Below are 26,814 nucleotides of genomic sequence, written 5' to 3'. Positions count from 1 at the left end.
GTATACGGGGGGCTCTGTACCCTGCAGTGTATACGGGGGCCTCTGTACCCTGCCGTGTATACGGGGGGGGGGGGGGGCGCTCTGTACCCTGCAGTGTATACGGGGGCGCTCTGTACCCTGCAGTGTATACGGGGGGCTCTGTACCCTGCCGTGTATACGGGGGGGGGGGGCGCTCTGTACCCTGCAGTGTATACGGGGGCGCTCTGTACCCTGCAGTGTATACGGGGGGCTCTGTACCCTGCCGTGTATACGGGGGGGGGGGCGCTCTGTACCCTGCAGTGTATACGGGGGGCTCTGTACCCTGCAGTGTATACGGGGGGCTCTGTACCCTGCAGTGTATACGGGGGGCTCTGTACCCTGCAGTGTATACGGGGGGCTCTGTACCCTGCAGTGTATACGGGGGGCTCTGTACCCTGCCGTGTATACGGGGGGGGGGGCGCTCTGTACCCTGCCGTGTATACGGGGGGCTCTGTACCCTGCCGTGTATACAGGGGGGGGGGGGCGCGCTCTGTACCCTGCCGTGTATACGGGGGGGGGGGGGCGCTCTGTACCCTGCCGTGTATACGGGGGGCTCTGTACCCTGCCGTGTATACAGGGGGGGGGGCGCGCTCTGTACCCTGCAGTGTATACGGGGGGCTCTGTACCCTGCCGTGTATACGGGGGGCTCTGTACCCTGCCGTGTATACAGGGGGGGGGGGCGCGCTCTGTACCCTGCAGTGTATACGGGGGCGCTCTGTACCCTGCCGTGTATACGGGGGCGCTCTGTATATCCCGGTCTTCCTGACTCTTGTGTTTTCCTCCCTACAGAAGAGCGACTCCTCCCAGAAGGATAAGGTGAGGCTGCTGCAGTCGGGGGTCCTGGAGGGGCCCGGGGCCCCAGTGCTTACACATCTTATGGTTATATTATAGCCCCTCCCACAGATATATCCACATCTATTCACTGACAACAAGCAGAGGATTTACACCATATTATAGACTGGATCCGCCCCATTAATGCTGTTCTTGCTCCCTGCAGTACCAGGGCCTGTGCCGGGTGGCGCTGGCGGCTCTGAACACACTGGCCGGATACATTGACTGGGTGTCCATCATTCACATCACCGCCCAGGACTGTAAACTGCTGCAGATGTTGTGCCTCCTGCTGGAGGAGGATGAACTGCAAGTGGAGGCCGCGGAGTGTCTGCTCATCGCTGTCAGCAGGAAGGTGAGGACTCCAGAGCGGCACTCATACATCTGCATCCGTACCCCCACCCAGATCATCACATGATACTAATCACCTGATCGGGGGGGATTCAGCTCTGAAGCTGCAGAATAGTGAGTACAGCTCTGGATTATAATACAGGATATAACACCGGATCAGTACAGGATAAGTAATGTAATGTATGTACACAGTGACCTCACCAGCAGAATAGTGAGTACAGCTCTGGGGTATAATACAGGATATAACTCAGGATCAGTACAGGATAAGTGATGTAATGTATGTACAGAGTGACCTCACCAGCAGAATAGTGAGTACAGCTCTGGAGTATAATACAGGATATAACTCAGGATCAGTACAGGATAAGTAATGTAATGTATGTACACAGTGACCTCACCAGCAGAATAGTGAGTACAGCTCTGGAGTATAATACAGGATATAACTCAGGATCAGTACAGGATAAGTAATGTAATGTATGTACACAGTGACCTCACCAGCAGAATAGTGAGTACAGCTCTGGAGTATAATACAGGATATAACTCAGGATCAGTACAGGATAAGTAATGTAATGTATGTACACAGTGACCTCACCAGCAGAATAGTGAGTGCAGCTCTGGGGTATAATACAGGATATAACTCAGGATCAGTACAGGATAAGTAATGTAATGTATGTACACAGTGACCTCACCAGCAGAATAGTGAGTACAGCTCTGGGGTATAATACAGGATATAACTCAGGATCAGTACAGGATAAGTAATGTAATGTATGTACACAGTGACCTCACCAGCAGAATAGTGAGTACAGCTCTGGGGTATAATACAGGATATAACTCAGGATCAGTACAGGATAAGTAATGTAATGTATGTACACAGTGACCTCACCAGCAGAATAGTGAGTACAGCTCTGGAGTATAATACAGGATATAACTCAGGATCAGTACAGGATAAGTAATGTAATATATGTACACAGCGACCTCACCAGCAGAATAGTGAGTACAGTCCTGGAGTATAATACAGGATATAACTCAGGATCAGTACAGGATAAGTAATGTAATGTATGTGCACAGTGACCTCACCAGCAGAATAGTGAGTACAGCTCTGGAGTATAATACAGGATATAACTCAGGATCAGTACAGGATAAGTAATGTAATGTATGTACACAGTGACCTCACCAGCAGAATAGTGAGTACAGCTCTGGAGTATAATACAGGATATAACTCAGGATCAGTACAGGATACGTAATGTAATGTATGTATGTACACAGTGACCTCACCAGCAGAATAGTGAGTACAGCTCTGGAGTATAATACAGGATATAACTCAGGATCAGTACAGGATAAGTAATGTAATGTATGTACACAGTGACGTCACCAGCAGAATAGTGAGTACAGCTCTGGAGTATAATACAGGATATAACTCAGGATCAGTACAGGATAAGTAATGTAATGTATGTACACAGTGACCTCACCAGCAGAATAGTGAGTACAGCTCTGGGGTATAATACAGGATATAACTCAGGATCAGTACAGGATAAGTAATGTATATACACAGTGACCTCACCAGCAGAATAGTGAGTACAGCTCTGGAGTATAATACAGGATATAACTCAGGATCAGTACAGGATACGTAATGTAATGTATGTATGTACACAGTGACCTCACCAGCAGAATAGTGAGTACAGCTCTGGAGTATAATACAGGATATAACTCAGGATCAGTACAGGATAAGTAATGTAATGTATGTACACAGTGACCTCACCAGCAGAATAGTGAGTACAGCTCTGGAGTATAATACAGGATATAATCAGGATCAGTACAGGATAAGTAATGTAATGTATGTACACAGTGATCTCACCAGCAGAATAGTGAGTACAGATCTGGAGTATAATACAGGATATAACTCAGGATCAGTACAGGATAAGTAATGTAATGTATGTACACAGTGATCTCACCAGCAGAATAGTGAGTACAGCTCTGGGGTATAATACAGGATATAACTCAGGATCAGTACAGGATAAGTAATGTAATGTATGTACACAGTGATCTCACCAGCAGAATAGTGAGTACAGCTCTGGAGTATAATACGGGATATAACTCAGGATCAGTACAGGATAAGTAATGTAATGTATGTACACAGTGACCTCACCAGCAGAATAGTGAGTACAGCTCTGGAGTATAATACAGGATATAAACCGAGATTTTCCTAGCTTGTGACGGAAAATATAAGTTATATATCAGACAGGAGGCTCGTATCTTGCATTAATCTTTCTTTCTTTAATGCTCATAGCAGAAATATCATAATGCTAATAACGTATAGAAATAACTACAATTCCCAGCAGTCCCCTGTGAACTCCTCCTCTCCTCCCAGCATGCTGGCTCCTATAAAAGGGACTGCTTGTAGATCTTCTTCCTCTTTCTTTATGCGAATTGCTTGATCGCAGACGAACCCCGGAACAGTAGAACAACTCCACTTGGGCTCCTCCGAGCATCCGGCCAACAGGACCGAGATCCATCTGATGCAACAGAACAGAAACTGCAAGGAACAAGTTCAACAGGAACAGCAGTTTCCACAGCTACGGCGGCGTCTTCTCCATTCAATACCCTGTAAAGAAAGCAAACACCATAACAGGGAGGGTAGGGAGGGAAGATACTCGCCTCCTGTCTTCATATAACTTATATTTTCCGTCACAAGCTAGGAAAATCTACATTTATATATCAGACAGGAGGCTCGTATCTTGCAAGTTTAAAGCTAGATGCCCATACAAAAGTACAGGCATAGACAATTGACAGTTAAAGAACTGATACAGAAACATGTGCATCCGGACGGAAATAAAAACGGCGGAAAGTCGTCTCAGACGACCAGTCATCGGCTAACAAGAGATCGGAGAGAGAACCTCCTGAAGTGACCACCTTATAGTAGCCATAGCACCTCTAGAGGAATGAGCGCCAAACAGGGAAATAGCAATTCCCGCCATCTCCATTACTGATCTCACCCACCTAGCTAAAGTAGCCGAGGAGACCGGTAAGTAAGGCTGAACATAAGATATTAACAATTGATTGTGACTGAGCGATCGTACGGCCGCTGTCTGTGTCTCGTACAACTGAAGACATCGCACCACACAAAGTTTGGGATGCGTCGGAAAACGGGTAGAAGACTGATTGAAGTCCTGTCTTCGTTCTCCGAACAACCGTAAAACGGACCCCTTCAGGCGAAAATTGTCGCCTAGATATATCAAGGGCCTTGACGTCCGATACCCTCTTAATGGAAACTAAGCATAAAAGAGTAGTTAATTTTAGAGACAGAAGTTTCAAAGATAACGAATCATTGTCTTCCCAAGAGGAAAACATGTCCAACACTCGGGAGACATCCCACGTGGAATGATATCTAGGCCGGGGAGGACTTTAAACTTCACTCCCCTAAGCAGATGGCACACTAATGGATGCTTACCGACCGGTAAGGAGTCGACTGGACAATGATATGCCGAGATGGCAGATCTGTACACGTTAAGTGAACTATAAGACTTTCCCATCTCGAAAGCGTCCGCTAGGTAGTTCAGTATGACTGGAACAGGTGCTGGAACGGGATCAGTTTCCCGTTGATCACACCAGCGAACCCACAGGGCCCATGCAGATCAATATGCCGATCTAGTCCCTGGGGCCAAGGCGAGGAGATCTCTAGCTGATTGTGAAAGATCTCCACCTGCGTCCGGCACCCCGAAACCAACCACACGAGGAGTGGAAGGTTGCCCTCCAGTATCAACGGGTGTAGACCCTTGGACGGATTTGTGAGGAGCTGAGGCAAATGGGGAATCAACCTGGGGTAATCTACCGACATCCCCAATAGAAGGGGAATCCATGGTTGCGTTGGCCACCAAGGTGTGACCAGAGCCACCTTCGCTTTCTGATTCGCTACTTGGAAAAGGACTCTGGTTATCATCGGGAAAGGAGGAAACGCATAATGCGTCCCCTGCGGCCACATCTGGCGGAACGCGTCCACCGCTGATGCTTCCGGGTCCGGTCTCCAACTGTAAAACCGGGGTAACTGACAATTGAGACGAGAGGCAAAGAGCTCTCGAAGTTGTCGGAAAACAGATCAGTCCAGCGTCCAATCGCTGGAGTCGATCAAGTAGCGGGAATTCGTCTGCCACCTCGTTGGATACCCCTGGAATATATTCCGCAATCGGGAAAATGGCTCTGGAGAAGCCGAAATGCCAGAAGTCGGACGCAATGTCCGCCAACATTTTGGATCTCGTGCCACCCAGGCGGTTGATATATTGTACTGCCGCCACATTGTCCATGCGTAATAGTACGCAACAATTGGACTCCCGTGGAAGGAAACTCCCGAGAGCGAAGAACGCTGCTAGGAGTTCCAGAGCGTTGATATGGAGAAGAGATTCCTCTTCTGACCATATCCCTCCAGTGGCGTGACACCCGCAGCGAGCTCCCCAACCTTGTCGGCTCGCATCTGATTCTATGATTATGTTCGGGGAAGAGTTGAAAATCGTCCTGCTGTTCCATTCTACGGCGTGACGTAACCACCATTGCAACTCTGTCACCGATTGGGGGCAAAGGGCCACCTCGTCTGCATACCATAAACCCTGTCGAAGATGCAGGGTTTTCAGTCGTTGCAGTGCCTGATAGTGGAGAGGGGCCGGAAATATCGCCTGGATAGAAGCCAACAATAAGCCGACGATCCGTGCGATAATCCTCAAAGATGCGCGACCTTTGCGCAATACGCAACCTACTGCTCTGATTTCTTTGCGAATCAGAGCCAGTTTGGATTTGGGCAACCGTAGAACAGCCTTTTGGGTGTCTACCATGAAACCCAAAAATTCCATCTCTTGTTTCGGGTAAAGAACCGACTTCTTGTGATTGATGAGGAAACCTAGTTCCTCCAACAACGATACCGTCCATTGACTGTGTAATGCAGCCTGCGCTCTGGACCGTGCCATAATTAGCAGATCGTCTAGGTAGATTATGAGTCTCACCCCTCTGCTCCGAAGAGCCGCCACCACGGGTTTCATCAACTTGGTGAAACACCACGGGGCCGATGACAAACCGAATGGAAGGCAAGTGAATTGCCACATGCGGTCTTTCCATAGAAATCTTAGGAATTTCTGAGATGTGGGGTGCATCGGGACCGTAAGGTACGCGTCATTTAAGTCTATTTTTACAAGCCAATCTCCTGGCCACAGAAGATCTCTCAGCAAATGGATCCCCTCCATCTTGAAGTGACGATACGTCGGTTGGGGAATTATGTTTAGTACTGGTAAGGACAGGAATTCTATTAGGTATCCCGCTATCGTGTTGAGAACGCAAGCGTTTGCCGTAATCGTGGACCAGACGTGGGTAAAATACATCAGTCTGCCCCCCACTATAGTGTATGAGAGTGTCATAGAGAGGGTACTCACCGGTTGGCGGCCGTGACCTTGGAAATCCACGTCCACCGCGTCCTCTCCAGGGTCGACCCCGTGGGGGGAAGAATGGAGCCGGTTGGGCAACCGGCAATGGGTACGGCTGTTGTACGGGGTATTGCTGGGCAACTGGTCTGTTATAGGGCATGAAAGGCATTGCGGCCAGCAGATCGGCCTCTGCTTCTGCCGGCCTTACCAAAAACCTTGGCGGGTTGACCTGCCTTCTTAAGTGAGGATTGAGCCTTATCTAGGCTAGTGAAGAGGCTAACAAATTTATTAAAGGGTACCTCTCATCAAATAAACTTTTGATATATTTTAGATTAATGAATGTTGAATAACTTTCCAATTGCATGTTATTAAAAAATATGCTTCTTTCTATTTAATTTTCCACTTTGAAGAAATGACCACTAGGGGTCTCCCTACCAGTCCTGGCAGCAAGCATTTCAGACTCATGCTGGAGTCCTAAACACTCAGAGCTGCCAGCCTGCTTTGTTCACAGCCAAACAGGCTGTGAACAAAGCAGGCTGGCAGCTCTGAGTGTTCTCCTTTGTGAACAAAGCAGACTGGCAGCTCGTAGTGTTTAGGACTCCAGCATGAGTCTGAAATGCTTGCTGCCAGGACTGGTAGGGAGACCCCTAGTGGTCATTTCTTCAAAGTGGAAAATTAAATAGAAAGAAGCATATTTTTTAAAAACATGCAATTGTAAAGTTATTCTTGCATACATTAATCTATAATATATCAAAAGTTTTTTTTGATGAGAGGTACCCTTTAATGTCTTTAATGAGATCCTCTCCAAACAGCATGCCTTCAGCCGAGGGACCCTTTTCAGCTAGGTGTGATAGCTGCGGTTCTAATTTCATCAGGATAGATCTTCTCCGCTCAATGGAACAGGATGTGTTCGCACTTCCCAGCATACAAACGGCCCTTTGGGCCCAGCCTCTCAGCTGATCTAAATTGACAGGTCGGGCCGAGGAGGCCGCCTGTTCTGACAGGTTAAGGATTTTTGTCAGTGGCCCTAACATGTCCAAAATCCGATCTTGGATGAGCTTGAAAGAACGTTCAATCCCTTTCGTTGCATATTTGCCGGACCTCTTCAGGTACTTAAGTAGTACCGGGTCTATTTCTGATGTCATTGCCACCTTTTTGGTGACAAATGGCCTAGGGCATTCGGCCCTTAATTTGTTTTGATTGGACCGGTCAAAAGACCTTCTAGTCCAGAATTCCACATATTGTGCGTCTTGGGGTAGTGGAGCCCAGTCCCCAGAACGGGGATGTGTGATCGCATCAGGACTGAAAAATGGTTGCCCTAGTGTATCTAGTATAGCCTCCTTAGGCGTTTCTACAATGGCATCATCATAATCTGCCATGAGCCCCGCATCTGCGTCCTCAGATTCTGAATCTGCGGTGTCCACTCCATCCGATTCAGCGGATGAGTCTTCCCCAGAGGTGTCAAATGAATTGGGTTTTGACCGTCTGGCGGTCTTATGCCTCATTGTGGTCTCCTTGAGGCCCAAGGGTCGGGTATGTTCTGATGAATACGGGTCGTGACAGGCCGGGTTGGGTCCTGTCTGGGGCATATTGTTTTCTTCCCCAGCCGGGGAGTCGACACGACCCGATGTATGCTTTCGCTTACAAAGGGCTTTGCCACTAGTAGTTTGGTTCCTAGAAGTAGTGGGTTTTGGTACAATAGGAACTGTAGTGGCCGTCAGCGCTGCTTGTATGGACTTATTAATAAGATCTTGTATCTGGGCAGGAGACATATATTGTGAGGCATCCACCTCTACAGCCTGTCCGGCAGCTCTAGGATGTGTGTTATCTTCAGACATAATGTTGGTATAATAAGCTACAAGTAGCTAAGGAGAAAGGTATAAGCGGTATCTAATCAGGGAGTATTAGAAGAATCTAGATATCCGCACAGAGCACAATTGAGTCTGTGCCACTAAGGGTTAAGGTCGCTACAAGACCAGAATAATGCTCCCTAGAGACAATGCAGCTGCTAGTGTGTCCTGCAGGGGTTCAGCAGACTTACACAGGGAATATACACAGATCGCAATGCTGGCGCTCCTCTCACCGCTCGCACAACACTGGCGACGAGGAGAGGAGGCGTAGCCCAGCTGCAGTGACTGCCGCCGTAATCTCGCGAGATCACGGCTGTCAGTACTGTGATAGGTCGCGCGGTCCGTGACCTCAGAGCGACGCTGGCTGTGCGTCACAAGTCCACGCCCCCGAACCTCCAAGCCCGCGAAGCCGATGCTAGCGGCGGGAACTAGAGGAGGAAGACGGCGCGAAAGCCCCAAAATGGCGTCAGGTGAGCCAGTCGGGGAATAAAGTAAGAAAAGAGGGAGGAAGGTGAAATAAGAACCGAGGGATCTTAGGTAGATGGAAAACTAGATAGAAGACAAGTGAGGGATGAAAATAAAGTAGAATAATGAAAACAGACACTAGTTGTAAGAATATAGATAAGAATATAGGAATACAAAGAATATAGACTATAGGTATAAAGGATATAAATCCACAGATTATACTTAAGGTATAAAGGATATAAAATCCACAGATTATACTTCAGGTATAAAAGATATAAAATCCACAGATTATACTTCAGGTATAAAGGATATAAAATCCACAGATTATACTTCAGGTACAAAAGATATAAAATCCACAGATTATACTTCAGGTATAAAGGATATAAAATCCACAGATTATACTTCAGGTATAAAAGATATAAAATCCACAGATTATACTTCAGGTATAAAGGATATAAAATCCACAGATTATACTTCAGGTACAAAAGATATAAAATCCACAGATTATACTTCAGGTATAAAGGATATAAAATCCACAGATTATACTTCAGGTATAAAAGATATAAAATCCACAGATTATACTTCAGGTACAAAAGATATAAAATCCACAGATTATACTTCAGGTACAAAAGATATAAAATCCACAGATTATACTTCAGGTACAAAAGATATAAAATCCACAGATTATACTTCAGGTACAAAAGATATAAAATCCACAGATTATACTACAGGTACAAAAGATATAAAATCCACAGATTATACTACAGGTACAAAAGATATAAAATCCACAGATTATACTACAGGTACAAAAGATATAAAATCCACAGATTATACTTCAGGTACAAAAGATATAAAATCCACAGATTATACTTCAGGTATAAAGGATATAAATCCACAGATTATACTACAGGTACAAAAGATATAAAATCCACAGATTATACTACAGGTACAAAAGATATAAAATCCACAGATTATACTTCAGGTACAAAAGATATAAAATCCACAGATTATACTTCAGGTACAAAAGATATAAAATCCACAGATTATACTTCAGGTACAAAAGATATAAAATCCACAGATTATACTTCAGGTACAAAAGATATAAAATCCACAGATTATACTTCAGGTACAAAAGATATAAAATCCACAGATTATACTTCAGGTACAAAAGATATAAAATCCACAGATTATACTACAGGTACAAAAGATATAAAATCCACAGATTATACTTCAGGTACAAATGATATAAAATCCACAGATTATACTTCAGGTACAAAGGATATAAATCCACAGATTATACTTCAGGTACAAAAGATATAAAATCCACAGATTATACTACAGGTACAAAAGATATAAAATCCACAGATTATACTACAGGTACAAAAGATATAAAATCCACAGATTATACTTCAGGTACAAAAGATATAAAATCCACAGATTATACTTCAGGTACAAAAGATATAAAATCCACGGATTATACTTCAGGTACAAAAGATATAAAATCCACAGATTATACTACAGGTACAAAAGATATAAAATCCACAGATTATACTTCAGGTACAAAAGATATAAAATCCACAGATTATACTTCAGGTACAAAAGATATAAAATCCACGGATTATACTTCAGGTACAAAAGATATAAAATCCACAGATTATACTTATCTTGCTGCCAGAGCAGAGAAAGAGGAAGAAGATCTACAAGCAGTCCCTTTTATAGGAGCCAGCATGCAGGGAAGAGAGGAGGAGTTCACAGGGGACCGCTGGGAATTGTAGTTATTTCTATACGTTATTAGCATTATGATATTTCTGCTATGAGCATTAAAGAAAGAAAGATTAATGCAAGATACGAGCCTCCTGTCTGATATATAACTCAGGATCCGTACAGGATAAGTAATGTATGTACAGAGTTATCTCACCAGCAGAATAGTGAGTACAGCTCGAGTATAATACAGGATATAACTCAGGATCAGTACAGGATAAGTAATGTAATGTATGTACACAGTGACCTCACCAGCAGAATAGTGAGTACAGCTCTGGAGTATAATACAGGATATAACTCAGGATCAGTACAGGATAAGTAATGTAATGTATGTACAGAGTTATCTCACCAGCAGAATAGTGAGTACAGCTCGAGTATAATACAGGATATAACTCAGGATCAGTACAGGATAAGTAATGTAATGTATGTACACAGTGACCTCACCAGCAGAATAGTGAGTACAGCTCTGGAGTATAATACAGGATATAACTCAGGATCAGTACAGGATAAGTAATGTAATGTATGTGCACAGTGACCTCACCAGCAGAATAGTGAGTACAGCTCTGGAGTATAATACAGGATATAACTCAGGATCAGTACAGGATAAGTAATGTAATGTATATACAGTGACCTCACCAGCAGAATAGTGAGTGCATCTCTGGAGTATAATACAGGATATAACTCAGGATCAGTACAGGATAAGTAATGTAATGTATGTACACAGTGATCTCACCAGCAGAATAGTGAGTACAGCTCTGGAGTATAATACAGGATATAACTCAGGATCAGTACAGAATAAGTAATGTAATGTATGTACACAGTGACCTCACCAGCAGAATAGTGAGTACAGCTCTGGAGTATAATACAGGATATAACTCAGGATCAGTACAGGATAAGTAATGTAATGTATGTACACAGTGATCTCCCCAGCAGAATAGTGAGTACAGCTCTGGGGTATAATACAGGATATAACTCAGGATCAGTACAGGATAAGTAATGTAATGTATGTACACAGTGACCTCACCAGCAGAATAGTGAGTACAGCTCTGGAATATAAGACAGGATATAACTCAGGATCAGTACAGGATAAGTAATGTAATGTATGTACACAGTGACCTCACCAGCAGAATAGTGAGTACAGCTCTGGAATATAAGACAGGATATAACTCAGGATCAGTACAGGATAAGTAATGTAATGTATGTACACAGTGACCTCACCAGCAGAATAGTGAGTACAGCTCTGGAGTATAATACAGGATATAACTCAGGATCAGTACAGGATAAGTAATGTATGTACACAGTGATCTCACCAGCAGAATAGTGAGTGCAGCTGTAGTGTATAATACAGGATCAGTACAGGGTATCTGTATGTTATATCTTGATTACCATGGTGGGGGTAGTAGTCCTCATTGTATATTATTGTGCACACAGGGGAAGCTGGAGGACCGTCTCCCCCTCCTGGTCCTGTTTGGTGATAACCCCATGCAGTGTATCATGGCCGCCGCTCAGTAAGTGTCGCCCTCAGTCTGTATAATCTCTTGTCCTTCCCATTATTTGTCTCCTCATGTTTCTCCCGCTCTGTGTACAGGAAGGCGCACAGTGAGGGGCTGCAGGAGAAGCGCTACGTCTTCCTCAAGAGGCTGTGTCAGGTGCTGTGCGCTCTGGGCAGCCAGTTGTGCGCGCTCACTCTGGTAAGGACTGCTCCTCCTCGCCCCTTGCTCCTCCTCCTCGCCCCTTGCTCCTCCTCCTCGCCCCTTGCTCCTCCTCCTCACCCCTTGCTCCTCCTCCTCACCCCTTGCTCCTCCTCCTCGCCCCTTGCTCCTCCTCCTCGCCCCTTGCTCCTCCTCCTCGCCCCTTGCTCCTCCTCCTCGCCCCTTGCTCCTCCTCCTCGCCCCTTGCTCCTCCTCCTCGCCCCTTGCTCCTCCTCCTCGCCCCTGGCTCCTCCTCCTCGCCCCTGGCTCCTCCTCCTCGCCACTGGCTCCTCCTCCTCGCTCTTCCTCCTCCTCGCCCTCGCATTTCCTCCTCCTCCTCGCCTTCGCATTTCCTCCTCCTCCTCGCCTTCGCATTTCCTCCTCCTCGCCTTCGCATTTCCTCCTCCTCGCCCTCGCATTTCCTCGCTCTTCTTCCTCCTCTCGCCCCACACCTCTGCTCCTTCTCCTCCTCTCGCCCCACACCTCTGCTCCTCCTACTCCTCTCGCCCCACACCTCTGCTCCTTCTCCTCTCGCCCCACACCTCTGCTCCTTCTCTTGCCTCACACCTCTGCTCCTCCTCCTTCTCTCACCCACCACCTCTGCTGCTCCTCCTCCTTTTCTCGCCCCACACCTCTGCTGCTCCTCCTTCTCTCGCCCCACACCTCTGCTGCTCCTCCTCCTTCACTCGCCCCACACCTCTGCTGCTCCTCCTCCTTCTCTCGCCCCACATCTCTGCTGCTCCTCCTCCTCTCGCCCCACATCTCTGCTGCTCCTCCTCCTTTCGCCCCACACCTCTGCTCCACCTCCTCCTCTCGCCCCACACCTCTGCTCCTCCTCCTCTTGCCCCACACCTCTGCTCCTCCTCCTCTTGCCCCACACCTCTGCTCCTCCTCCTCTTGCCCCACACCTCTGCTCCTCCTCCTCTCGCCCCACACCTCTGCTCCTCCTCCTCTCGCCCCACACCTCTGCTCCTCCTCCTCCTCTTGCCCCACACCTCCTTACACCCTCTGTTTTGTGCCTCAGTCCCCGGACTTCAAAGTAAAGATCCCGGTGACTTTCGGTAAATACCTGAGCTCGTTGCGGGAGTTTACGGTTCACCCAAGTCAGGTGAGTGTCAGCCGCTGATGATGTCCTTTCCTTTGCACCGCTGCCCCCTCTAATACCTGCGCCCCCTCAGTTCCTCAGATCGTCCACCCTGATGACGTGGGGCTCCATCTTCAGACATGAAGTTCTCTCCAAGGACGCGGCAGTGAAGGCCATGGTCCCGGAGTTCCTGAGGATCTCCATGAGTAATGTGGTGAAGGTGCGGAGGGTCTTGTGGGGTCCGCTCTCCCCATCTCTGGCCCCCACTGACTGTCTCTGTATCTTCAGGTGGGCTTCCCCTCCAGGAACGACAGCCCCAGCTGTGAATACTCGCGCCTGGACTGCGACAATGACGAAGACTTCAACACCTTCTTTAACTGTGAGTGGAGTGTATTCGGGGGTCCGCGGGGGTATGGGGCCGACCCTCAACTTGTGTTCTGTCTCCTGTAGATTTTAAGGCTTTAATAGGCGACGTGATGCGTTCAGCCTGTCGCTTGGACCCCATGACCGGTTTCTGCCTAGCGGAGGAATGGCTGCAGTTCCAGCTGTCTGCCCCCTCGGAGTCCGGACTGAACAGCTGTAAGTGGTGACGCTGGCGGTCCGCGCTCGTGTACGCGCTCCCCCCCCCCCCCCCATTACATCTTGTGTTCACTCTGTACTCCTCCTCCATTACATCTTCTGTGCACTCTGTACTCCTCCTCCATTACATCTCCTGTACACTCTGTACTCCTCCTCCATTACATCTCCTGTATACTCTGTACTCCTCCATTACATCTCCTGTACACTCTACTCCTCCTCCATTACATCTCCTGTACACTCTGTACTCCTCCTCCATTACATCTCCTGTACACTCTATACTCCTCCTCCATTACATCTCCTGTACACTCTGTACTCCTCCATTACATCTCCTGTACACTCTGTACTCCTCCTCCATTACATCTCCTGTACACTCTGTACTCCTCCCCCATTACATCTCCTGTACACTCTGTACTCCTCCATTACATCTCCTGTACACTCTGTACTCCTCCCCCATTACATCTCCTGTACACTCTGTACTCCTCCTCCATTACATCTCCTGTACACTCTGTACTCCTCCTCCATTACATCTCCTGTACACTCTGTACTCCTCCATTACATCTCCTGTACACTCTGTACTCCTCCTCCATTACATCTCCTGTACACTCTGTACTCCTCCTCCATTACATCTCCTGTACACTCTGTACTCCTCCCCCATTACATCTCCTGTACACTCTGTACTCCTCCTCCATTACATCTCCTGTACACTCTGTACTCCTCCTCCATTACATCTCCTGTACACTCTGTACTCCTCCCCCATTACATCTCCTGTACACTCTGTACTCCTCCATTACATCTCCTGTACACTCTGTACTCCTCCTCCATTACATCTCCTGTACACTCTGTACTCCTCCTCCATTACATCTCCTGTACACTCTGTACTCCTCCTCCATTACATCTCCTGTACACTCTGTACTCCTCCTCCATTACATCTCCTGTACACTCTGTACTCTTCCTCCATTACATCTCCTGTACACTCTGTACTCTTCCTCCATTACATCTCCTGTACACTCTGTACTCCTCCCCCATTACATCTCCTGTACACTCTGTACTCCTCCCCCATTACATCTCCTGTACACTCTGTACTCCTCCTCCATTACATCTCCTGTACACTCTGTACTCCTCCTCCATTACATCTCCTGTACACTCTGTACTCCTCCCCATTACATCTCCTGTACACTCTGTACTCCTCCCCATTACATCTCCTGTACACTCTGTACTCCTCCATTACATCTCCTGTACACTCTGTACTCCTCCTCCATTACATCTCCTGTACACTCTGTACTCCTCCTCCATTACATCTCCTGTACACTCTGTACTCCTCCTCCATTACATCTCCTGTACACTCTGTACTCCTCCCCCATTACATCTCCTGTACACTCTGTACTCCTCCTCCATTACATCTCCTGTACACTCTGTACTCCTCCCCCATTACATCTCCTGTATACTCTGTACTCCTCCTCCATTACATCTCCTGTACACTCTGTACTCCTCCATTACATCTCCTGTACACTCTGTACTCCTCCATTACATCTCCTGTACACTCTGTACTCCTCCATTACATCTCCTGTACACTCTGTACTCCTCCATTACATCTCCTGTACACTCTGTACTCCTCCCCCATTACATCTCCTGTACACTCTGTACTCCTCCATTACATCTCCTGTACACTCTGTACTCCTCCATTACATCTCCTGTACACTCTGTACTCCTCCTCCATTACATCTCCTGTACACTCTGTACTCCTCCTCCATTACATCTCCTGTACACTCTGTACTCCTCCATTACATCTCCTGTACACTCTGTACTCCTCCTCCATTACATCTCCTGTACACTCTGTACTCCTCCTCCATTACATCTCCTGTACACTCTGTACTCCTCCCCATTACATCTCCTGTACACTCTGTACTCCTCCCCCATTACATCTCCTGTACACTCTGTACTCCTCCCCCATTACATCTCCTGTACACTCTGTACTCCTCCTCCATTACATCTCCTGTATACTCTGTACTCCACCCCCATTACATCTCCTGTACACTCTCTACTCCTCCATTACATCTCCTGTACACTCTGTACTCCTCCATTACATCTCCTGTACACTCTGTACTCCTCCTCCATTACATCTCCTGTATACTCTGTACTCCTCCTCCATTACATCTCCTGTACACTCTGTACTCCTCCATTACATCTCCTGTACACTCTGTACTCCTCCTCCATTACATCTCCTGTACACTCTGTACTCCTCCTCCATTACATCTCCTGTACACTCTGTACTCCTCCTCCATTACATCTCCTGTACACTCTGTACTCCTCCATTACATCTCCTGTACACTCACTACTCCTCCCCCATTACATCTCCTGTACACTCTGTACTCCTCCTCCATTACATCTCCTGTACACTCTGTACTCCTCCTCCATTACATCTCCTGTACACTCTGTACTCCTCCATTACATCTCCTGTACACTCACTACTCCTCCCCCATTACATCTCCTGTACACTCTGTACTCCTCCTCCATTACATCTCCTGTACACTCTGTACTCCTCCTCCATTACATCTCCTGTACACTCTGTACTCCTCCTCCATTACGTCTCCTGTACACTCTGTACTCCTCCATTACGTCTCCTGTACACTCTGTACTCCCCCATTACATCTCCTGTACACTCTGTACTCCTCCTCCATTACATCTCCTGTACACTCTGTACTCCTCCTCCATTACATCTCCTGTACACTCTGTACTCCTCCTCCATTACATCTCCTGTACACTCTGTACTCCTCCTCCATTACATCTCCTGTACACTCTGTACTCCTCCCCCATTACATCTCCTGTACACTCTGTACTCCTCCTCCATTACATGTCCTGTACACTCTGTACTCCTCCTCCATTACATCTCCTGTACACTCTGTACTCCTCCTCCATTACATCTCCTGTACACTCTGTACTCCTCCTCCATTACATCTCCTGTACACTCTGTACTCCTCCTCCATTACATCTTCTGTACACTCTGTACTCCTCCATTACATCTCCTGTACACTCTGTACTCCTCCTCCATTACATCTCCTGTATACTCTGTACTCCTCCATTACATCTCCTGTACACTCTGCACTCCTCCTCCATTACATCTCCTGTACACTCTGTACTGCTCCTCCATTACATCTCCTGTACACTCTGTACTCCTCCTCCATTACATCTCCTGTACACTCTGTACTCCTCCTCCATTACATCTCCTGTACACTCTGTACTCCTCCATTACATCTCCTGTGCACTCTGTACTCCTCCTCCATTACATCTCCTGTATACTCTGTACTCCTCCTCCATTACATCTCCTGTATACTCTGTACTCCTCCTCCATTACATCTCCTGTATACTCTGTACTCCTCCTCCATTACATCTCCTGTACACTCTGTACTCCTCCTCCATTACATCTCCTGTACACTCTGTACTCCTCCTCCATTACACTCTGTACTCCTCCATTACATCTCCTGTACACTCTGTACTCCTCCATTACATCTCCTGTACACTCTGTACTCCTCCATTACATCTCCTGTACACTCTGTACTCCTCCTCCATTACATCTTCTGTGCACTCTGTACTCCTCCTCCATTACATCTCCTGTATACTCTGTACTCCTCCTCCATTACATCTCCTGTACACTCTGTACTCCTCCATTACATCTCCTGTACACTCTGTACTCCTCCATTACATCTCCTGTACACTCTGTACTCCTCCATTACATCTCCTGTACACTCTGTACTCCTCCATTACATCTCCTGTACACTCTGTACTCCTCCTCCATTACATCTCCTGTACACTCTGTACTCCTCCATTACATCTCCTGTACACTCTGTACTCCTCCTCCATTACATCTCCTGTACACTCTGTACTCCTCCATTACATCTCCTGTACACTCTGTACTCCTCCTCCATTACATCTCCTGTACACTCTGTACTCCTCCCCCATTACATCTCCTGTACACTCTGTACTCCTCCCCCATTACATCTCCTGTACACTCTGTACTCCTCCCCCATTACATCTCCTGTACACTCTGTACTCCTCCCCCATTACATCTCCTGTACACTCTGTACTCCTCCCCCATTACATCTCCTGTACACTCTGTACTCCTCCATTACATCTCCTGTACACTCTGTACTCCTCCATTACATCTCCTGTACACTCTGTACTCCTCCTCCATTACATCTCCTGTACACTCTGTACTCCTCCTCCATTACATCTCCTGTACACTCTGTACTCCTCCATTACATCTCCTGTACACTCTGTACTCCTCCTCCATTACATCTCCTGTACACTCTGTACTCCTCCATTACATCTCCTGTACACTCTGTACTCCCCCATTACATCTCCTGTACACTCTGTACTCCTCCTCCATTACATCTCCTGTACACTCTGTACTCCTCCTCCATTACGTCTCCTGTACACTCTGTACTCCTCCATTACGTCTCCTGTACACTCTGTACTCCTCCTCCATTACGTCTCCTGTACACTCTGTACTCCTCCTCCATTACATCTCCTGTACACTCTGTACTCCTCCTCCATTACATCTCCTGTACACTCTGTACTCCTCCCCCATTACATCTCCTGTACACTCTGTACTCCTCCTCCATTACATCTTCTGTACACTCTGTACTCCTCCTCCATTACATCTCCTGTACACTCTGTACTCCTCCATTACATCTCCTGTACACTCTGTACTCCTCCCCCATTACATCTCCTGTACACTCTGTACTCCTCCTCCATTACATCTCCTGTACACTCTGTACTCCTCCTCCATTACATCTCCTGTACACTCTGTACTCCTCCTCCATTACATCTCCTGTACACTCTGTACTCCTCCCCCATTACATCTCCTGTACACTCTGTACTCCTCCCCATTACATCTCCTGTACACTCTGTACTCCTCCATTACATCTCCTGTACACTCTGTACTCCTCCTCCATTACATCTCCTGTACACTCTGTACTCCTCCCCATTACATCTCCTGTACACTCTGTACTCCTCCATTACATCTCCTGTACACTCTGTACTCCTCCCCCATTACATCTCCTGTACACTCTGTACTCCTCCCCCATTACATCTCCTGTACACTCTGTACTCCTCCCCCATTACATCTCCTGTACACTCTGTACTCCTCCCCATTACATCTCCTGTACACTCTGTACTCCTCCCCCATTACATCTCCTGTACACTCTGTACTCCTCCCCATTACATCTCCTGTACACTCTGTACTCCTCCTCCATTACGTCTCCTGTACACTCTGTACTCCTCCTCCATTACATCTCCTGTACACTCTGTACTCCTCCCCCATTACATCTCCTGTACACTCTGTACTCCTCCCCCATTACATCTCCTGTACACTCTGTACTCCTCCTCCATTACATCTCCTGTACACTCTGTACTCCCCCATTACATCTCCTGTATACTCTGTACTCCTCCATTACATCTCCTGTACACTCTGTACTCCTCCCCCATTACATCTCCTGTACACTCTGTACTCCTCCCCCATTACATCTCCTGTACACTCTGTACTCCTCCTCCATTACATCTCCTGTACACTCTGTACTCCTCCTCCATTACATCTCCTGTACACTCTGTACTCCTCCCCCATTACATCTCCTGTACACTCTGTACTCCTCCCCCATTACATCTCCTGTACACTCTGTACTCCTCCCCCATTACATCTCCTGTACACTCTGTACTCCTCCTCCATTACATCTCCTGTACACTCTGTACTCCTCCTCCATTACATCTCCTGTACACTCTGTACTCCTCCTCCATTACATCTCCTGTACACTCTGTACTCCTCCATTACATCTCCTGTACACTCTGTACTCCTCCCCCATTACATCTCCTGTACACTCTGTACTCCTCCCCCATTACATCTCCTGTACACTCTGTACTCCTCCTCCATTACATCTCCTGTACACTCTGTACTCCTCCTCCATTACATCTCCTGTACACTCTGTACTCCTCCCCCATTACATCTCCTGTACACTCTGTACTCCTCCCCCATTACATCTCCTGTACACTCTGTACTCCTCCTCCATTACATCTCCTGTACACTCTGTACTCCTCCTCCATTACATCTCCTGTACACTCTGTACTCCTCCTCCATTACATCTCCTGTACACTCTGTACTCCTCCTCCATTACATCTCCTGTACACTCTGTACTCCTCCTCCATTACATCTCCTGTACACTCTGTACTCCTCCTCCATTACATGTCCTGTACACTCTGTACTCCTCCTCCATTACATCTCCTGTACACTCTGTACTCCTCCCCCATTACATCTCCTGTACACTCTGTACTCCTCCTCCATTACATCTCCTGTACACTCTGTACTCCTCCTCCATTACATCTTCTGTACACTCTGTACTCCTCCATTACATCTCCTGTACACTCTGTACTCCTCCATTACATCTCCTGTACACTCTGTACTCCTCCATTACATCTCCTGTACACTCTGTACTCCCCCATTACATCTCCTGTACACTCTGTACTCCTCCTCCATTACATCTCCTGTACACTCTGTACTCCTCCATTACATCTCCTGTACACTCTGTACTCCTCCTCCATTACATCTCCTGTACACTCTGTACTCCTCCCCCATTACATCTCCTGTACACTCTGTACTCCTCCTCCATTACATCTCCTGTACACTCTGTACTCCTCCTCCATTACATCTCCTGTACACTCTGTACTCCTCCTCCATTACATCTCCTGTACACTCTGTACTCCTCCTCCATTACATCTCCTGTATACTCTGTACTCCTCCATTACATCTCCTGTACACTCTGTACTCCTCCATTACATCTCCTGTACACTCTGTACTCCTCCTCCATTACATCTCCTGTACACTCTGTACTCCTCCATTACATCTCCTGTACACTCTGTACTCCTCCTCCATTACATCTCTTGTACACTCTGTACTCCTCCTCCATTACATCTCCTGTACACTCTGTACTCCTCCATTACATCTCCTGTACACTCTGTACTCCTCCTCCATTACATCTCCTGTACACTCTGTACTCCTCCATTACATCTCCTGTACACTCTGTACTCCTCCATTACATCTCCTGTACACTCTGTACTCCTCCTCCATTACATCTCCTGTACACTCTGTACTCCTCCTCCATTACATCTCCTGTACACTCTGTACTCCTCCATTACATCTCCTGTACACTCTGTACTCCTCCCCCATTACATCTCCTGTACACTCTGTACTCCTCCTCCATTACATCTCCTGTACACTCTGTACTCCTCCCCCATTACATCTCCTGTACACTCTGTACTCCTCCTCCATTACATCTCCTGTACACTCTGTACTCCTCCCCCATTACATCTCCTGTACACTCTGTACTCCTCCCCCATTACATCTCCTGTACACTCTGTACTCCTCCTCCATTACATCTCCTGTACACTCTGTACTCCTCCATTACATCTCCTGTACACTCTGTACTCCTCCCCCATTACATCTCCTGTACACTCTGTACTCCTCCTCCATTACATCTCCTGTACACTCTGTACTCCTCCTCCATTACATCTCCTGTACACTCTGTACTCCTCCTCCATTACATCTCCTGTACACTCTACACTCCCCCTATTACTCTTGTTGTTATGTCTTCCAGCGCGGTCCGGTGACGGTCCCTGCAGCCTCTTGTCTCCGTCCTTTATACAGTGGGACGCCATGACCTTCTTCTGTGAGTGCGTCATCCTCACCACCCTGCGATCACTGCCCAAACAGGTGAGGGAACAGAGGTACTGTGCCCCGGCCCCCCCCATATGGTCGATAACCCTACGCTGGATTCCCTCCCGGCCTTCTACAGGGTAATGCGGGGGGTACGGCAACGCTGACAAATACTGACCATGCTTCGGCCAGTATTTGTTAGCGCAGAGCGGGGATTGGACGCAGTAGCTCACTATATTGTACCATGGCCGGAGCTGCAGTGGCTGCCGAGTCTGACGTGTGACATCCCTGACATTGCGCGGAGGTGCCGGCATAGCTCTGAAGGACGTCACCCGTCAGTGCGGCCCTCAATCTCCTGCCGAACGGGATAGACACAGGCCTGATAATTATAAACTATGTGTAACACCGCAGTATGGGGGGGGTGATTTGTATATATCTCATATATTGGCCTAGGGGGATCGGAGGGGGGATATTGACACAAGGCATTGTAAGTCTTACAATTGCTTTCATTAGAACATTTTCAGTATTTCATACAACTGCTCCCCAAAAGTCCACCCCCCCACCCCCGTCCGCTTGGACACATACCAGTCCTGCTGTGTCCATGAGTCATCACCTATGTCATGGACACACTTCCTTGATTGACAGCTGTGAGCGCAGGGCTCCTCCCACTGTCAGTGAGAGGAGATGTGAGCAGACAGCATACTGAAGGAGGGGGCGGAGACCTGCACAGTGAGGCCACGCCCCCTCCCTTTCAGAGGAATTCAGACTAGTGAGCTAAACTAAAAGTGTAATAAAGAAATAAAGGTGCTAGACTCAAAAAATGCCATGTACATGGTCAGGATTTGGTACTGAGTGATATATTAAAATGTTTTGTTTTTTGTTGCATCTGACTGGTACGCTTTAAGTACTTTCATGACTTATTTTGTCTGCTGGTACCCCTCACGTGAACTTATGCGTGAGGGGTACCCGCGGACATACTTTCACCCTTTGGGGGTACAGTTGCGAAAAAGGTTGGGAACCACTGTTCTAAGCTACCTACTCTAACTACGTATGCACAGTTTTCTGCTAACTACTCTGAACAACTGCGCATGCGCTAACTTACACTAGCCTCCCTAAGCTAACTGTGTAGTGGAGGAAAGCTATGCATGCGCTTTTAGATTTTATTTATAAATCGTAGAAAACTGCTTGCGCGGTATGGACAACTTCACATGCGCAGGGATATGCTTCTTACACTGCCTATGTTTGCCCTAAGCTGTCAGCGTAGTGCTGCGCATGCGCTCTAAGTTTTCTACGGATCGAGGTAGATTTTACATCACCGGCTCCCGCTGTAGGATTTGCACTCTGGAGCTGAAGCGCTTCATACCCGGTGGGTCCCGGTTGCTCGAAGGCCGATCTGGCTGATGTCCAACATTAACCTTTTAGATGCTGTGATCAAAGATGATTGCAGCGTCCAAATCAGTAGAAACTTCAACCTGGCAGCTCATTGGGCTGATCAGGACCACTGGGACGAAAACACGGGGTCCCCATTAGCTGAGAGGATGGAGGGAGGTCCCTTACCTGCTTCCTTGCTGTCCAATCAGCTCCCCAGAAAGCCATCGCAGGCTATAGTAATGGAGCGCAGATAACACTGATCAATGCTGTGCTATGTCAGGCTGTAGTAATGGAGCGCAGATAACACTGATCAATGCTGTGCTATGGCGGCAAACTGTAGTAATGAAACACCGATAACTAACTGATCAATACTGTGCTATGTCAGGCTGTAGTAATGGAGCACAATGACACTAATCAATGCTGTGCTATGTCAGGCTGTAGTAATGGAGCGCAGATAACACTGATCAATGCTGTGCTATGGCGGCAAACTGTAGTAATGAAACACCGATAACTAACTGATCAATACTGTGCTATGTCAGGCTGTAGTAATGGAGCACAATGACACTAATCAATACTGTGCTATGTCAGGCTGTAGTAATGGAGCACAATGACACTAATCAATGCTGTGCTATGTCAGGCTGTAGTAATGGAGCACAATGACACTAATCAATGCTGTGCTATGTCAGGCTGTAGTAATGGAGCACAATGACACTAATCAATGCTGTGCTATGTCAGGCTGTAGTAATGGAGCACAATGACACTAATCAATGCTGTGCTATGTCAGGCTGTAGTAATGGAGCGCTGATAAGGGTGGGTTCACACTACGTTTTGTCCCATACGGGAGCGCATACGGCAGGGGGGAGCTAAAATCTCGCGCTCCCGTATGTCACCGTATGCGCTCCCGTATGTCATTCATTTCAATGAGCCGACCGGAGTGAAACGTTCGGTCCGGTCGGCTCATTTTTGCGCCGTATGCGCTTTTACAACCGGACCTAAAACCGTGGTTGACCACAGTTTTAGGTCCGGTTTAAAAGCGCATACGGCGCAAAAATGAGCCGACCGGACCGAACGTTTCACTCCGGTCGGCTCATTGAAGTGAATGACATACGGGAGCGCATACGGTCACATACGGGAGCGCGAGGTTTTAGCTCCCTCCTGCCGTATGCGCTCCCGTATGGGACAAAACGTAGTGTGGACCCAGCCTTACACTGATCAATGCTGTGCTATGTCAGGCTGTAGTAATGGAGCACAATGACACTAATCAATGCTGTGCTATGTCAGGCTGTAGTAATGGAGCACTGATAACACTAATCAATGCTGTGCTATGACAGGCTGTAGTAATGGAGCACTGATAACACTAATCAATGCTGTGCTATGTCAGGCTGTAGTAATGGAGCACTGATAACACTGATCAATGCTGTGCTATGACAGGCTGTAGTAATGGAGCACTGATAACACTGATCAATGCTGTGCTATGGCAGGCTGTAGTAATGGAGCACTGATAACACTGATCAATGCTGTACTATGGCAGGCTGTAGTAATGGAGCACAATGACACTAATCAATGCTGTGCTATGGCAGGCTGTAGTAATGGAGCGCTGATAACACTGATCAATGCTGTTCTTTGGCAGGCTATAGTAATGGAGCACTGATAACACTGATCAATGCTGTGCTATGGCAGGCTGTAGTAATGGAGCACTGATAACACTGATCAATGCTGTACTATGGCAGGTTGTAGTAATGGAGCACAATGACACTAATCAATGCTGTGCTATGGCAGGCTGTAGTAATGGAGCGCTGATGACACTGATCAATGCTGTTCTATGGCAGGCTGTAGTAATGGAGCGCAGATAACACTGATCAATGCTGTGCTATGGCGGCAAACTGTAGTAATGAAACACCGATAACTAACTGAGCAATACTGTGCTATGGCAGGCTGTAGTAATGGAGCACTGATAACACTGATCAATGCTGTACTATGGCAGGTTGTAGTAATGGAGCACAATGACACTAATCAATGCTGTGCTATGGCAGGCTGTAGTAATGGAGCGCTGATAACACTGATCAATGCTGTGCTATGTCAGGCTGTAGTAATGGAGCGCTGATAACACTGATCAATGCTGTTTTATGGCAGGCTGTAGTAATGGAGCACTGATAACACTGATCAATGCTGTTCTATGGCAGGCTGTAGTAATGGAGCACAATGACACTAATCAATGCTGTGCTATGGCAGGCTGTAATAATGGAGCGCTGATGACACTGATCAATGCTGTTCTATGGCAGGCTGTAGTAATGGAGCACTGATAACACTGATCAATGCTGTTCTATGGCAGGCTGTAGTAATGGAGCACAATGACACTAATCAATGCTGTGCTATGTCAGGCTGTAGTAATGGAGCGCTGATAACACTGATCAATGCTGTTCTTTGGCAGGCTGTAGTAATGGAGCACCGATAACACTAATCAATGCTGTGCTATGTCAGGCTGTAGTAATGGAGCGCTGATGACACTGATCAATGCTGTTCTATGGCAGGCTCTTATAGCATTGTTCAGTGTTTGTAATCTGAGGATCACATGTAATAATCTCCTATTGGGACTAAACAATTGTAAAAAAAAAAGTGACATTAATTAGACCTCACAGTCGGTGGCGCACAAAGCACCATATTTCCGAATTTCTGATCACTTAATATATCGTAAAAGAATGAATAAAAAGCGATCAAAAAGTCCAATCACAACAAAAACGATAAAATCTGCAGACCATGGCGCAAAAAATGAGCCCTCATACAGAAAAATACAAATTATAGGGGTCAGGAGGGCGGGGGTTAAGAATACTGATTAAAGTTACAGGGGTCAGAAGGACGGGGTTTAAGAATACTGATAAAAGTTACAGGGGTCAGGAGGGCGGGGTTTAAGAAAACTGAAAAAAGTTACAGGGGTCATGAGGGCAGGGTTTAAGAATACTGATAAAAGTTACAGGGGTCAGGAGGGCGGGGTTTAAGAATACTGATAAAAGTTACAGGGGTCAGGAGGGCGGGGTTTAAGAATACTGATAAAAGTTACAGGGGTCAGGAGGGCGGGGTTTAATCCCTTATGACCACGGACGAGTATTGACGTCCAGGTCGGTGGCCGTTCCGGCACCTGGACGTCTGTACTCGTCCATGCTTCTTGTGGGTGCTGCCCAGTGCACCCACGTGATCACGGCGGGGACTTACTCGGCTGTAACACACAGCCGGGACCCTGCAGCACTGCCGGGAATGAAGTAAACTTCGGTCCCGGCAGTTTAACCCTTACAGCCGCGGTCGGGAGTTTAGACAGAGGGAGGGGGGCTCCCTCTGTCTCTCTCCTGTAGCACCCCGCAACTATCGCGGGCTGCTGTTGCTTACCTGGGCGTCTTTACTAGGACCCCCAGGTCTGCCCGGTTATTGCCTGTGAGGACGTGCCAGAGGCATGTCCTGATATGCTGCCTGCTAGTGTAAAGCTATCAGGCAGCATATATCTGCAATGCTTTGGAATACTAAGTATTCCAAAGCATAAAAAAAAGTGAAAGAAATATAAAATAAATAAAAATGTAACAACAATAAGTATTAAAAAAAGTGTAAAAATATAAAATAAAAATACATTTATTAAATAAATGAAAAATAAAAATGTCTAATGTGTAGGATCACATGGCGCACATGCGCAGCATATTACATGCTGCGGATGCCCGCCAACAGTCACAAT

The 26,814-nt window shown here is 47.0% G+C and overlaps 1 protein-coding gene across 1 annotated transcript in view; it reads left to right on the top strand.

Annotated features, from left to right (window-relative positions):
• The window catches only part of XPO5 (exportin 5), an 84,581-nt gene that overhangs the window by 23,900 nt on the left and 33,867 nt on the right, over positions 1–26,814 (top strand). Inside the window, exons 6-14 of the mRNA XM_056554608.1 lie at positions 808–834; positions 1,016–1,201; positions 12,104–12,180; positions 12,261–12,363; positions 13,388–13,471; positions 13,542–13,667; positions 13,736–13,826; positions 13,898–14,026; positions 21,667–21,782. Coding sequence (XP_056410583.1) covers positions 808–834; positions 1,016–1,201; positions 12,104–12,180; positions 12,261–12,363; positions 13,388–13,471; positions 13,542–13,667; positions 13,736–13,826; positions 13,898–14,026; positions 21,667–21,782 — 939 coding nt within the window. The remainder of the gene's footprint in view (positions 1–807; positions 835–1,015; positions 1,202–12,103; positions 12,181–12,260; positions 12,364–13,387; positions 13,472–13,541; positions 13,668–13,735; positions 13,827–13,897; positions 14,027–21,666; positions 21,783–26,814) is intronic.

Source organism: Hyla sarda, unplaced genomic scaffold (genome assembly GCF_029499605.1).
Source record: "Hyla sarda isolate aHylSar1 unplaced genomic scaffold, aHylSar1.hap1 scaffold_81, whole genome shotgun sequence".
Classification (NCBI taxonomy): Eukaryota; Metazoa; Chordata; class Amphibia; order Anura; family Hylidae; genus Hyla; species Hyla sarda.
Note: the sequence above shows the minus strand (reverse complement) of the source record. Positions and strands in the feature narration are given on the sequence as shown.